The sequence below is a fragment of the Trichogramma pretiosum genome, unplaced genomic scaffold, assembly GCF_000599845.2.
Source record: "Trichogramma pretiosum strain Unisexual culture from Peru unplaced genomic scaffold, Tpre_2.0 scaffold28, whole genome shotgun sequence".
Taxonomy (NCBI): domain Eukaryota; kingdom Metazoa; phylum Arthropoda; class Insecta; order Hymenoptera; family Trichogrammatidae; genus Trichogramma; species Trichogramma pretiosum.
The window spans coordinates 689250-703294 of NW_019641710.1; the positions used below are offsets into that span (position 1 = coordinate 689250).

The following is a 14045-nucleotide window of genomic DNA, read 5'->3' on the forward strand; positions in this document are numbered from 1 at the left end:
AAAATTTTTGAGAACTATACTAAGCACAAACGCTCTAAATAAGAAGCTGCTCTGCTTTAAAAACTTCGATCTTGAAGCTATAATATGCTCTGATGACTGTACTTTGATGCTCGAGAATATTCTCTAGAGTTTAAAACGTTTGCTTCATAATTTGGAATGAAGTTCGACGGTTCATCCGGTTGTCGGTAAATCCTGCTCAGTGAATTGTATGGAAATAGAGTTCTTTTTAAAACCTTTATTCTGAAATATTAAACCTTCCCCTGAAAAAATTATTTTATTGATGGAGTGTTATCTTATACAGGTACCAATCATTTATTTGAACATTTTCAATATTCAGTGGTGTCAGAGCATTTATTAAATTTAATATAAAAACACAATACATTTTTGGTCATTGTAAAAGGTTTACCTGTAAGAGGTTTACTTGAGACGAATAAAACAAGTTTTAAGGGGGGAGCGGCGAAATCTTAAAATTAATCAGAGTGCATTCTCAAAATTTTTAAGAATTTTTTTAGAATAATTTGAGGAAATTTGTTTTTTCGAGATTGCTAAATAATTCAAAAATATCTCCAAAAATTCTGTAACAATACAAGAGTAATTGTCAACGGGTGTAGGTATCAACAATTATTCAAGTAATTTTTAACAAAAAACCTTGCAATTTGTATTCATTGATTAAGATGGTAAGAAAACATTTTCCCGCGCATCGAAGCATCTTACATTCAAAAATGAACCTTGTCTACTAACTAATGACAGCACAATTCACAGATTGACGGTCTGTGAACCAGCTGGTTAAGCATATTTCTTCTTTAGCTACATTACCTTCGTTTAATTTCGGGCACTTTAAAATTTTAAATTCATGCGTTGCGGTCGTAATGAAACTCTCATTCCATACTCAGCTGTCGAGCTGCTAACATCATCGTGTTACCTTACATGTGAATTACACACCGTGTGAAAAACGCGGGTAAAATCACATGGGAGGCAAAGATGAATCGATCTTGATTCTTTTTTCGTTTGAGTGCATTGAAAGTTTTACGACACTACCATAAATTTTGTGAGAAAAATAACTTGTACACATGGATCATTCACTTTTTCATGCTGAAGATGGGCTTCAAATTTTTCGAGATGGACGTCAGAGCGTGCTGTGGCAAGCATCGTCGATAATCTCCGGATCTTTTTTCTTAAAACTTCAGGTGAGATACATTTATTTAAACTTGACTAAAAATGAAATTTGATTGAATAATTTATCATACCAAATCACGCATTCAGTAATTTTAGTATTGGCATAATAGTACCATACAATATATCATAGCCCATAGATCTGATTTTAGGTTATAATCCTAAAAAAATTTTCTTTAATTTTTGCTTTAAAATAAAAGTATCTTTCAAGTACATAACTTCAAAGTATCTTAATTAAATAAACAATAGGACACTAGATTGCCTGTTACAAATACTGTATTCACGTACACAACACAATAAATATTATTTTAGTTACTCTGGACTCGGACCGTGAATACTCATAACAGATAAAAGTACCACGCGAAGCCAACACATCTCGTATGTCAAAACAAAAATTATTATTTTTGCTCATGCTTCGTTGACCAATTTATTCACAGCTTCGATTGAAATAGTAATAAGAAATTTAGAGTGATTTAATTATTCAATTATTTATAAATATATTAAAACATGCGTTTTTATAAATAACGCTTTCTTCTTTCAAAGACGTCAAACGTATTATTCGTTTATCAATTATATGCGCTACATTATTGCATTTTATTTTTAGGTGAATAACTATTCTTCATCAAGTTGAAGTGTGAAATTGATCATTTATGTAAATGCTGCTCAAGATCCAATAGCCGGGGAGAATATCTGATGTGATCAGCGATTTCGGATTGATGGCTTCCAACGATTTTTCCATCAATTGATTGCCATTTATTGCAACGTTCGTGAGAATTTGCCGAAGTTTTGATTTCAATCATGACTTACAGCGTACGTTTCAACGAATCTGAAAGAGGTTTATACGTTTTACGATATTAATTTTCCAATCCGCTGTAAACGATGATTAACATCATACGTTTCGACCAACCTGTAAGAGGTTTTAACGTTTTTCGATATTAATTAATTTTCCAAGCTGCTGTAAATAATGATTAACTTAATAGGTTTCGACCAACCTGTAAGAGGTTTTTACATATTCCACTATTCTCATATTGTTATTTCACTGTAAGTAACGATTCACATGATACGTTTCGACCAACCTGTAAGAGGTTTTTACGTATTCCACTATTCTCTTATTGTTATTTCACTGTAAGTAACGATTCACATAATACGTTTCGACCAACCTGTAAGAGGTTTTTACGTATTTCACTATTCTTTTATTGTTATTTCACTGTAAGTAACGATTCACATGATACGTTTCGACCAACCTGTAAGAGGTTTTTACGTATTCCACTATTCTTTTATTGTTATTTCACTGTAAGTAACGATTCACATGATACGTTTCGACCAACCTGTAAGAGGTTTTTACGTATTCCACTATTCTTTTATTGTTATTTCACTGTAAGTAACGATTCACATGATACGTTTCGACCAACCTGTAAGAGGTTTTTACGTATTCCACTATTCTTTTATTGTTATTTCACTGTAAGTAACGATTCACATGATACGTTTCGACCAACCTGTAAGAGGTTTTTACGTATTCCACTATTCTTTTATTGTTATTTCACTGTAAGTAACGATTCACATGATACGTTTCGACCAACCTGTAAGAGGTTTTTACGTATTCCACTATTCTTTTATTGTTATTTCACTGTAAGTAACGATTCACATGATACGTTTCGACCAACCTGTAAGAGGTTTTTACGTATTCCACTATTCTCTTATTGTTATTTCACTGTAAGTAACGATTCACATGATACGTTTCGACCAACCTGTAAGAGGTTTTTACGTATTCCACTATTCTCTTATTGTTATTTCACTGTAAGTAACGATTCACATGATACGTTTCGACCAACCTGTAAGAGGTTTTTACGTATTCCACTATTCTCTTATTGTTATTTAACTGTAAGTAACGATTCACATGATACGTTTCGACCAACCTGTAAGAGGTTTTTACGTATTCCACTATTCTTTTATTGTTATTTCACTGTAAGTAACGATTCACACGATACGTTTCGACCAACCTGTAAGAGGTTTTTACGTATTCCTAATTGTTCATTATATATCAGTGTTGATCAAAAAGTAATGATTTACATAATACGTTTCGCTTTATTTTCTTGATATCAGTTTCCAATTGATTCATCCTAATTCAATTTATGGACTTCGTCGTAGGTCTTTCCGTTTTTTTTTTTTATAATAAATTTCCAAAATGTAAATAGCCTTTTTCGACTATAAGGAAATTTTTTTTCAGCTTTGACTCCAGAAAAGTTAAAATTTTGTTTATCTTATAACAATAATGATTAGCTAAACAATTTTTATCCACTTCTTTTCTCTGACTTGTAAATTATAGATGAGTAAATCCATGAATTCACTCGATTTAGCATTTTCCACGATAGAAGAAATTTGTTAAACATACATTTCAACTGAATTTATTCAAATTTAAAATTTTACTAATTAAATACTACTAAATAGATCGTAAGATTACAAATTTCATTCTGTATGTTGTTATAAGTGTTATTATTAAAAAATGTTTAAAGTGTAATTTTTTTATAATATAAGTTTAAGTTTTATTTTGTTTTCATATTATCAAGTGAATTATCATATTACTTGTGCAAATCATTATGTTATGTCAAATGTAAACTGGCCATTTCATCAAGGAAATAATGCGAAACGTATCATGTAAACTATTACTTTATTTATCTTTTATACCAGTGGCCTGACCCTCCCGCTACAAAGCGGGAAATGCTACTTGCGAGCCGCTGGTTAAAGGCCGACATAACAGTTGTACGCACAAGTAGACTGTAAATTAAATCAAATGTTATTTTTTTGCAACAAAAATAAAAGTATTTCTGATAAAATAACTGTATCCGAATGTATTTATTATAACTTCCCTATTGTTTTTTATGACTTCGTTGAAACCCTACCAAAACTACAAAACTACCAAAACCACCAAAAATTTTGATAATTTAAAATTTATTAAAGTTATTGACAAATTTATTACTGGTCACTAACCGTTATGTTGACTGAAATAATTTAAATGGATTTGGGCATTCACACCCGCGTCGACTGCAGACCAATGTTACTTCATACTCATTGATTTGATAAATTTAAATTATTAATTTATTTTTTGTTTATTTTAATTGACAATCATAACAATGTTGATTTAGTTCATATTTTTCGGTATTTGCTGGACAATTTCCAGCTGAATTATTATTTTTGAAGTACAAAACATTTTTCGTCATTTCTTTCTGAAGGTTAAGAACAGGTGATATGAATAAACATGAATTTTAATGTGCGAGTGTTGATTTGTAAAAGAAAGTCAGTGTATGATGATTATTTCGTCTCTGTGAAGCACGTTTATAATTTTAAAGAATATAGCCAAAATCAATTAACAGAAGATAAAGAGCAAAGTAATAATGAACATGATAGATTTACTAAGTATCATTCGTTATTATTACGCCGCAGGGGTTTAAATGCTTATTTGGTATCTGTATATTTATACACTATAATACAATCCACCACATACAGAAAAGCAGCTTTACATAGACTTGAAAGATTTGTTGCATCCAAAGAATATTTATTAAATGACATCCCAACTATAATTTTCATCAGGCTCAAAACTCCAAAGCATCAGTTCCTAGATTTTGAATGGTATGTGCACAATTGCAACAATTACATTCAAACTTTCTAAAAGGTATTCATATTACAAGTTAATAATCAATCAAATTTAACAGGAATAAAAGAATGACTCGTTTAGTCATACAAAAGCATGATTTAGATGTTGCCATGTCTTGGCTTTCAACCTTGGGAGGAGCATTTTCAGCTTTAGGGGATGAATTTAATCATTGCGTGAGTTATTTGTTTAAGAGGAAAGATTATATTTCTAAAAATTAACTTTTTATATATAATTTAATGCAGGCTAAAGTAGCAGGAAAGATTTCATTGGCTCAATTTAAATTGTCCTTACAATTAGGAGATCCACAATTAGTGGCTAGATGCAACCTTTATGCAGCTCTAAGTTTAATACAACAAGGCTATTACAAACGATCAAAACAAATGATCCAAAAAATATATAAGTTTGCTCTTGAGTCGAAAGATGTCAGGTTACAGAAAATGTGCCAGGGAGTCTGGGCAAAATTAAAATATTGTTATCTTCAGAGGAAAAAAAGCATCAGGTAGTTTGTACAAATGAGAAATAAAACAGTATATTTTTCTAAATCAAAATTTTTTATTTTTTTATGATTTTCAATGTCTTATACAGATTTAATGATACATTTAAGATAAGAAACTTATTTAAAATGTTCAAAATGCACCATAAATGTTAGCAATATAACACATTTTAATACCACAAATAATAATTCACTTTTGTTCATTAACATTTCTATGGTGTAAATGATATCACCAAATAATTATTAAAATTTTATTTTAAATAATAGATTATATTCAATCATTTTAAAAACATTAAGTATTGGACAAAACCAGCAATGGCATACAAAATCTATGAAAAATGTTGCAATCTTACAGTAATATGAACTCTAGACTGAGTTTGAAAGATGAATCATTTTGTTTCATTTATAAAAACTTGATTTGTATAAAAAAAGTTTATAAATTTATCACTGAGCAAGTGTGCCCATTGGGTCCCATGCAGGCAATTCAATTGGCTTCTTTTCAAAAACTTCAAGAACATTTTTCGGCACGTACTTCTTGTCAATAACAGCCTCAAATACAAATTCAAGGAACCAATCACTAGTAAGAACAAGATATCCCTTTTCACCACGATCTTCTCCCCAAGAGTTCTCAACTCGGAACTTGGAAATCTTACCATCCTTCTGAAAAGTGAGACGCAACATTAGATTATCTATAAATGATTCTATTAAATTTGAGCATACAGTAAAAAGTTAAATCAAACATACATCGTAAGAAACTCCAGTGAACACCATGGCGTGAGTCATAGCTGATTCACCATAGAGTAATCTATCAGCCTTCGAAAGAACAATTTGAATATCCGTTCCAAACATGGATACATAATCGTGAGCTTTGAGATCTTGGATGCCGAGTTTAGAAACAAACCTCTTGGAAACTTCGCAACCAAACCAGACAGGTTCATTGTTCTTGATACTCTCCGCGCAAAATTCCATCAACAACTGAGCTGGCTGATTGTTGTAAATGGTTGGTTTTCCACCGACCATGTTTCCGAGGCAATCGACGGTATAAATTTCATCAAATTTGTTGGATGGACGCGTGTCATTGACCAAGCAAACTTTATCATCGACGTTGAAGTAAGGCTTAACATATTTCTCGTAAAAATCGGGCCCGTTGATCGGACCGATGCTGTTATACTTCTTGGACTTGTCGTAATACTCCCAAGTGAAGCTCTCTGGTGGAATACCAAGACAAATTCCGACTATTCTGTAAATCACCGCCATCTGCTGAGTTATGCGGTCTTGAATCTACAAAGATAATGGAAAATGATCAATTTTTGGAGTAGTTTAAAGAGCGAAATCGCGGCGTCAGTCAACGAACCTCTTGGTCGCTGGCATTTTTGTCAATGATGGTCCTGAGCTCTTGAGCGTACTCACGAAGCTTACTGCGCAAAAGAACGTTGAGGTGGGCAGAGGACTCACTGCAGAAGGACTCGGGATAGCAATTTTTCGGCATGACGCCGTAACGGTTGATGAGATTGATGATCATGTCCCACTGACCGCCGTCGTTGATGGGATCCTGCAGGAGGAAATGCACGACTCGGCTGTCCTGGGTGTCTCCTCGTTTGGCCGTTTTCACGATGTTGTGCAAAAAGTAATTACTCCGCTCGATCTACGATCAAAGTCACAATGTGAACCAAGTCAAACAAATGGCGAGATGGAAAAATGCGATGCTTACCTTGTCCCAGAAGAAGAGGTAGGACTGACTGAACTCGAATTCCTCGAGATTGTGAGCTTTGATGAAGGGCACGCGCATGACGTTGAGGGCCGCGAACAGCCAGCAGCGTCCGCTCTTCTTCTGGTCCGTCGTGGGCTTGCCCTCGGTCTCGATCTTGTGCTGGAACACGTGATTGGAGGCCTCGTAAGCCTTGCGCGATATGCAGGCCTCGATCGGGTCCAGTCGGGAGCAGACATTCTGCGACTGGATGTTCCTCGGCTCGTCGTAGAACTTGCGCCTCAGCTGGGCCACCACTTCTTTGGTAAGCACGCCGGCTATTCCGTTGATGATGAAAAAGAAACGAGGCAAAGATTACATTTTTTGTTGATAATTCGTTCAAGATTTTTTTTAATGTATTTTGCTGCAAAGTCATAACGCATACAAATGCAGAGGTGTAACGCATAATCCTTAATTAAGTTCTTTTCAAGTTGCAAGTCAACGGCTTGTCTACTAAGCTACGCGCTCAATCGGCAGCATGGAAAATTCCGCTTACGTATGAAGCCTCTACAACGTGTGCATGCAAACAAACTTCCATAAGCGTCTTGAATTCGGAGTGAATCTTGAAATTCATGCGATGACGCGATGGATTTGTGGCATATAAGATGCAATTAATGAACGAATTGGGCAAAGGATGGGCGTTTCGCAAGAACTGTTCAGGTTCAACGGCTTATCGCGCAAGAGCATGATTCATTTCATTCATTTATTTTTTTCTATAACGGATACCTTAATTTGAACAAGCGCATATCGCATATTTATACACCTAACATATGTAAAACGAGAGCTGCATTTTACTAATTACGTTTCAATTTTTTTCAGAGAAATGAAACCATCACCATCGCGACCCGAACGCGGCGACATTATTTATAAAACAAACGCGCGAGGCGCGTGCAATAATTGAAATGTGAGAGCTGTTAGTGTATTGCCGGCTTGTATGTAACCCGCGTGGAGGGCCAAAGAAAGGATCGTAAACCAAGAAACTCGTCAAAACAACGATTTTTTTATTTTTTCCCTCTCTCTCTTCTCTCGTTCTTCGAAAGGACTCGGTAGTAAAATCGTGACTTTTGCCACCACTCAACTCGAAAATTCAGCAATGTTTCGACAAAGGAAACTTTTGCCAAGAATTTTTTGAATATACAATTTCGCTTCGCTTCGAAAATAAAGCCCAATGTATCGAAACCAAAAACGATATCCGAAATGTAACACTGAGAGTGCAATGCTCCGACATAGAACATTTAAATTTTTTCTCTTAAGTTTACAGTGTCCTGACTGAAAAATATTTGCGATTTAAAGATTTCGGCGAGCAACTTGTAAAAATTATCGCGACGTTAAAGACAGTTAAACGTTTCGCTTTATTTAAAGACTCTCAATAAAAAAAAAGAAGGAAAATAGCGGCGCAATATGGGTCGATGGTGAATCGCGTATTTTGCAAAGATGGTAGAAGCTACACGTCACTGGATTTTGCAAAAGTCTGTGGGAACAAAAGAACATGGCGCTGAAAATACATGCAAACCGAACATAATCTTCATACACAGGCCTCGTTCTCGCCCATATAATATTTTGTCAAACTTGGGCATCGATCGCAGAATAACGTGGCGTATTATGATCGAGAGCGACCGATGCGACGTTGGCACCTCGTATACTCGAGGCAGATTGATTCCACGAAGGCAAATAGTCACGTCGTCATTAAAACACGCAGACAAAGAGATTAATAATACGAATTAAAAGCATTAAAGAATATTCTGTCGATCATTGATTTTTATTACGGGTTTACACAGCCGAGATAATAAGGTAAACAAGCGGTTGGGACTCGTCGTCATGAAAATAAACATGTGGAAAATCGAGAATAAACAAAAACGGCCGAGAAATGAACGCATGGACGATATCGAAAAAGGGTATATTACGCGGGTTTATTGACGAAGAGTATCCAAAAACTCTTGTCTTGGAGAGAAAGCAGCAATTTAGTGACTTGTCCTAAAATTCTCTTTATAACGCACACACATACACGCATTCATGTTAGTCATTATTATGTACACATACAAAAGAAGAGAGAGAGAGTACGTATGTGCGTGTATGCATTGCTTTGCTTGCGGAATTTCTTCGTTCACATCTCGTGTGCACGTCTCAGGTAGGTTTATACCTACGCACGCACACCTACTGCGGGCCATTTCAATACAGACTGCACGTATACAATAATATATATACAGAGCATATAGGGCAGTAAAGATCGCGACCGCGATGTTTTTTTTCTTTTCTTTTTTTTCGATGCAGCTGCTGCTCCGGATTTCGGAGCATCCTCCCGTGTGCGCGCTCTGTACCCCTGGCTCCGGCGTTTATGGCCATTATGCCTTGCACAAAATAACGTGTGTACACACAAGCAAACGAGCACACGAAACGAACCCGAGTTAAATGGTAAACCGGAATATTATCGATCCGCTCGTGTGCACGTTTTGCTTCTCTCGCTCACTCGGCTTTCTCTCTCTCTCCTTCGTACCGGATAAAGTTAAATATACCGAATATACATACGCACACAGGTTCGCGCTTGTGTATACATACACACACTCATACAAGGCACGTACATTATATGCTACGTTCGGCGTCGTCGGTGGAGATTGGGAAAACCTTGAAGTCGCGAAAAAAATACATACCCGAACACGCCTATTGTATGCAGCGAGGACTCGAGACCCGGAGAGACGCCGATAGCGATAAGCTGCGATAATTGATTATTAAAAGTAAAAAGTCCCGACGATTATCTTGGGCCGCTTGCTCGCAACGCCGATTCGATTCTAATGACAATTTGTGAACTTTCTACTTTTTTACTTACTACTCATGATTTCTTAGATGTTCTTGTCTCTCTGGTGGTGAGCACTGCTTATTGTTTGCGAGATGAGTTGATAAGCTTTTTGATATTCCAGCAAAATGTCGGGTGTAGAGGTTCGACGCCGCCCGCAGAGAAGAGAGTTACGGAGAGAGAAAGAGAGAGAGTCCGCACACAATCAAAGTGTAAGCGCGACTGCAGCAGTGGTGCTTAGCTGCTGCTTTGACTTTGGCCAATACTGAATACGCGCACACATGCAGACAAAGCCGCAGAGCACACACGTACACACACGCAGCTGGCGAAAAGTAGCAAAAAGAGAGAAGAGTGGAAGTCGGAGCACAGTGCGAGAGCCAGATGCTAAAACAGCCGGCGAACTGTCGAGCAGCCGAACTATACACCTACATGAACATAGATATGCGCCGGCAAAATCGCTGTTTACCTTGCTCGTGTATACGGTGTATCGTGTAAACCTACCAGTACTCGACCACATAAGAAAAATGTTCACATTGTTCACGTATAAAAACTATGCATAACGTTTAAATTATTTTCTAAAAATATTTTCTGATAGCAAAAAACGTAATCGTTCGAATGAGTACTTATACTAGATCCAAAAAAGCTTGTAATTTTTCTAGTAAAAGTTTTAAAGCTAAAAAATTCGAATTGTCTAGTTGCCGACCACCCTACTGAACAATCAATGACATGAACTTAAAACTTGCTTATAATTTTATTTTTAAATACTGAAAGCATTATAGGTGAAAATGAGAGTCTTGAAACGCGTAAGGAACATATTCTCATTCTTAAAAATTGATACATTTACCTGGAAATTATTAAAGTTTATTGAAGGTGGTTGAATACTAGTTGGCCTTTTTTGTTGAGTATTCTAGTATTTGCCCAGGGTCGACCAGGGAAGAGTTTTAGATTGCATAAAAAAAGATTTGAAGATTTAAGAGTCCAGCTATAATTTTTCCTGAAAATATAATATTTAAAGAAGTTTTTATTTCAATTACTTCAATCCACCAATCCTTGAAATATAGTAACAGTATGAATTGTAATCAACTTACAGGTCAATTTTTCTCATATGACTGTTTCCAATAAACAATTTTGATATAAAACTTACTTTTTCGACTAATAATTATTTTATTTAGTAAATCTTCAACATTCTACTTTGACTTTTCTCACATTTCATGTCAACAAGATAACAAGTTTCAATAAATGACGATTATTTACAAAAGGTGACATTATCATAAAAAATATTTTTGCTCACTACTGCTAAATGTTCATTATACTTGGTACATATTCAACATAAAAAATTTACATAACATGATCGATTTTTTTATAGCTTTATCAATTTAAAAGTTATGTACAATATAGTTCTCTGGATCTTTACTTCTACGATGACGGAGCTTGTTTTTATTACATTTATGTAATTTACATTTTTTTTTTATTTCAAAATCATTTGGGGGTCTTAACTTCACTTTCAGAATAATATAATATTTTGTAATATTTATGTGTTATTATGTGTTAGCATTAGGAGTTGCAGGTTCGTCAGCTTTTGACTCTAAAGAAAATGGAGGAATTCTGCAATCAAAGGCATAACCATCTTCTCTTTCCATTCTAAATGTACCCCTGTAAAGTAATCATTTTACTAATTAATTTTTTCATCTAAATTAGACCAATAATAATAGTTGATTACAAGCCTAGAAAGCAAAAATCTGGAAAGCCTTAAAGCACGTATAATTATTAGCGGAGACAAAGCAGAGGCTGATAAACATGTACTCCGAGGCTTCTTTTTTTTGCTTCATAGGTGCATATAAATTTCATAAATCCTCCAGTAGACATTACTTCTTTGTTTTGGCAGCAGAGCCAAAACAAGGTTAACTTCTACAGGGGTAGCATGAAAAAATATTTCATTGACAAAACACTTACCACATGTGTCCACTGGGAGCTTGCAGACTCACATGACTGCTATACTGAAAAGCTGGTAAAGTTTTTGAAAGTACTGGTTCTTGACCAACAACGCCACGACCTCTTACTGTTTCTAATGTTCCAGATAAACTAAATATTCTCCAATGTCTTTCCCTTAATTGCACACTAAGGTCTCCAAGATTTTCTAGTCTAATGCAATAACGCCACTATAAAAGATTTTCAGTTTAATGTTGATTTATAATTTAGTTCATAGATTGTGTACTTAAAATAATAGCAACAAACCCAATACACAGAAGTTGTTTGACTCTCTCTGCAGCCCATATAAAATGGTATTACTGTGACTCTAATATTTTCTGTGGTTTCTTTATGAACATCAGATAATTCTAACCAAGGATGGTTCTTCTTTTGCCATGCTTTTAGCGTATCTTGAGCAGAAAATTGGGGCTCTCTGTCAGGATGATATGATAAAAATTTATCAAATAGTTCATGTTGCAAAGCTGGTTTTTCATTTGTTGTATATGGTAATATATCTTCATGTGCAACGTAATCAAGACCTGGAATTGCATATAAACTTCGGCTACTTTCATGGTTTCCAAGAAATGTAACTGCTTCTGTTTGGGCTCTCTGTAAAATCATAATTATTTTACTATTCTAAATTAAACTAATATAATATTCATGAATATTAGCTGCACTCTTACAATAAATGGACAGTCTCTCTGATCAATTAAAACTTGATAAAAAGTGTGGGTTCTTCCTTTGACTTCCTTTCCAACTGCATTAAAATTTCCATCTTCAGTACTGTATTAACAAACATGATTAAATTACCAAAAGCATAATGGAAGAACAAAAACACAGATAATGCATTTCTATAATACATACCCTTCTTTTTTGTTTGGTAGGTCTCTATCATAGACCCTTGCCAGCCAAGGAAATAGTATGACACCTCTATATCCAAATACTTTGTGTAAAATCAGCTGTCCAGTCTCATACTTTCCTTGTACTTTCGGCTGCTCCAATTTGCCCACCTCTGCCAATCTGTACACATTAAAAGAATTGGAAAATTTTAATAAACGTCAAAACACATCTGCGTCAACAAACAAGGTTACAGAACAAATTTCGCGCAACTTTACGTAATGACGACGCTGCCGAGATTCAAAACCCTTGAACCTCGCGTAGGCAGCCAACTGCACTCCTATGACACTTCGACCGGCATCGAGAAGACTTTTCTTCAGTCCAAAGCCTATGACTAAACGCGACAACTCCATCGCTGATTTTTGTATTTGCCTAGTGATGATGTGAAGTTGTGTGAGTGTGTGTACAACTCGCTGCACTTCCCAAGCAGCAGCGATAGAACACTTAACCTGCTCGCGAGTATATCGTGTGTATGTTATTGATGTCAATGTTATGTATATATTTTATTACGTATGCGTTTATATGACGATTTTCACGAGGACGCAGTGCACACTTATGTATACCATTGAACTGTAGCAACAGCAGCACTGGCATGCGGTGCAGTTGCTGTACTGCTAGATGTGTTCACGATGCATGGAGGGCCTGCTGCAATTGCAGATTCATACGAAAGGCACAGAAGAGGGAGGCTGCGTATTGCGACTTGAGCCTCGGATTTTAATAACTGTCACTTGACTCCTATGACAGTGTCGAATGCGTCCACAGTTACTCACGTCGCCGGCCGCAGTAACGCCTACTACACAAGTCGGTGGAGTTATGTAGGCACATGCTACACTACTTAACAAGAGATAGGTCGGTCAATTTATTTCCGAGAATATTTGACATTTGTTTCCAGATAATTAAGTAAACAGAGAAGCTTTTAATCGGACATCATCCTAGTGTAGTTTGAACCTTCGAGCAAGGAGTACACGAATGTTTGTTTTGTTTTGTTTATCAAAATATTATTCACATGTAGTCATTTAAAATTTAATTGGATGATATGATAATATCTATTAATAAATCTATTTGGTTTAATAAATAATTATTTTAAATGTCCAAGACAGTATTTGATATTAAATTTAAAACAAAGTCCGAGTAATAGTTTGAATGCAACGCATATATTGACGTTATACACATATAGATCCTATATATACTTATGCATAAACTAAGTGCATTGTGCAGTGAATGAGCAGTCTAAAAGAGAATATTGTGCGTTGCAGAAAGAAAAAGATAGAGAGACGATAGTTGGCACTGTTGTAGCAGAAGATCGTCATCGTCTTGGCTCGAC

The 14045-nt window shown here is 35.4% G+C and overlaps 3 protein-coding genes and 1 long non-coding RNA gene across 6 annotated transcripts; 2 read left to right on the top strand and 2 right to left on the bottom strand.

Moving 5' to 3' along the window:
• Positions 1-896: 896 nt before the first annotated feature.
• Positions 897-2234, top strand: LOC106658838. Its single transcript, XR_001339538.2, has 2 exons — positions 897-1187; positions 1778-2234. It is a non-coding gene; the product is annotated as an uncharacterized LOC106658838 (long non-coding RNA).
• Positions 2235-4218: 1984 nt separating this feature from the next.
• On the top strand, positions 4219-5361 carry LOC106658862 (uncharacterized protein F58A4.6). Its single transcript, XM_014381002.2, has 3 exons — positions 4219-4800; positions 4884-4998; positions 5068-5361. The coding sequence occupies exons 1-3, from the start codon at positions 4430-4432 to the stop codon at positions 5326-5328; spliced, it is 747 nt and encodes a 248-aa protein (XP_014236488.1). The 5' UTR covers positions 4219-4429; the 3' UTR covers positions 5329-5361.
• On the bottom strand, positions 5358-10278 carry LOC106658740 (bleomycin hydrolase). 2 transcript variants are annotated; one of them, XM_014380833.2, is made up of 5 exons: positions 9890-10278; positions 7030-7349; positions 6673-6963; positions 6063-6599; positions 5358-5978 (listed from the first exon to the last, which is right to left on the bottom strand). In XM_014380833.2, exons 1-5 carry the CDS (start codon positions 9894-9896, stop codon positions 5763-5765), a joined length of 1371 nt encoding a protein of 456 aa, XP_014236319.1. In that variant the 5' UTR covers positions 9897-10278; the 3' UTR covers positions 5358-5762. The 2 variants fall into 2 exon arrangements, with proteins under 2 accessions (XP_014236319.1, XP_014236320.1); XM_014380834.2 differs by having other exon boundaries at positions 7030-7343; positions 9890-10277.
• A 456-nt stretch (positions 10279-10734) lies between these two features.
• On the bottom strand, positions 10735-13367 carry LOC106659159 (polymerase delta-interacting protein 2). 2 transcript variants are annotated; one of them, XM_023463172.1, is made up of 7 exons: positions 13285-13367; positions 12935-13169; positions 12689-12844; positions 12508-12607; positions 12092-12433; positions 11810-12015; positions 10735-11509 (listed from the first exon to the last, which is right to left on the bottom strand). In XM_023463172.1, exons 1-7 carry the CDS (start codon positions 13313-13315, stop codon positions 11398-11400), a joined length of 1182 nt encoding a protein of 393 aa, XP_023318940.1. In that variant the 5' UTR covers positions 13316-13367; the 3' UTR covers positions 10735-11397. The 2 variants fall into 2 exon arrangements, with proteins under 2 accessions (XP_023318940.1, XP_014237040.1); XM_014381554.2 differs by having other exon boundaries at positions 12935-13170; positions 13232-13328.
• Between the last annotated feature and the right edge of the window lie 678 nt (positions 13368-14045).

Bases quoted from the DNA above. Each gene is read 5' to 3' on its own strand.
- LOC106658862 (XM_014381002.2), top strand. From the start codon at position 4,430: ATGAATTTTAATGTGCGAGTGTTGATTTGTAAAAGAAAGTCAGTGTAT. The intron at 4,801-4,883 runs GTATGTGCACAA...CAAATTTAACAG, and splicing joins CAGTTCCTAGATTTTGAATG to GAATAAAAGAATGACTCGTT. The intron at 4,999-5,067 runs GTGAGTTATTTG...AATTTAATGCAG, and splicing joins GGGATGAATTTAATCATTGC to GCTAAAGTAGCAGGAAAGAT.
- LOC106658740 (XM_014380833.2), bottom strand. The intron at 6,964-7,029 runs GTAAGCATCGCA...CTTTGATCGTAG, and splicing joins ACCTCTTCTTCTGGGACAAG to ATCGAGCGGAGTAATTACTT. The intron at 6,600-6,672 runs GTTCGTTGACTG...TTATCTTTGTAG, and splicing joins AAAATGCCAGCGACCAAGAG to ATTCAAGACCGCATAACTCA.
- LOC106659159 (XM_014381554.2), bottom strand. From the start codon at position 13,315: ATGCCAGTGCTGCTGTTGCTACAGTTCAATGGTATACATAAGTGTGCA. The intron at 12,608-12,688 runs GTATGTATTATA...TTGTTAATACAG, and splicing joins CTACCAAACAAAAAAGAAGG to TACTGAAGATGGAAATTTTA. The intron at 12,016-12,091 runs GTTTGTTGCTAT...AATCTTTTATAG, and splicing joins AAACAACTTCTGTGTATTGG to TGGCGTTATTGCATTAGACT.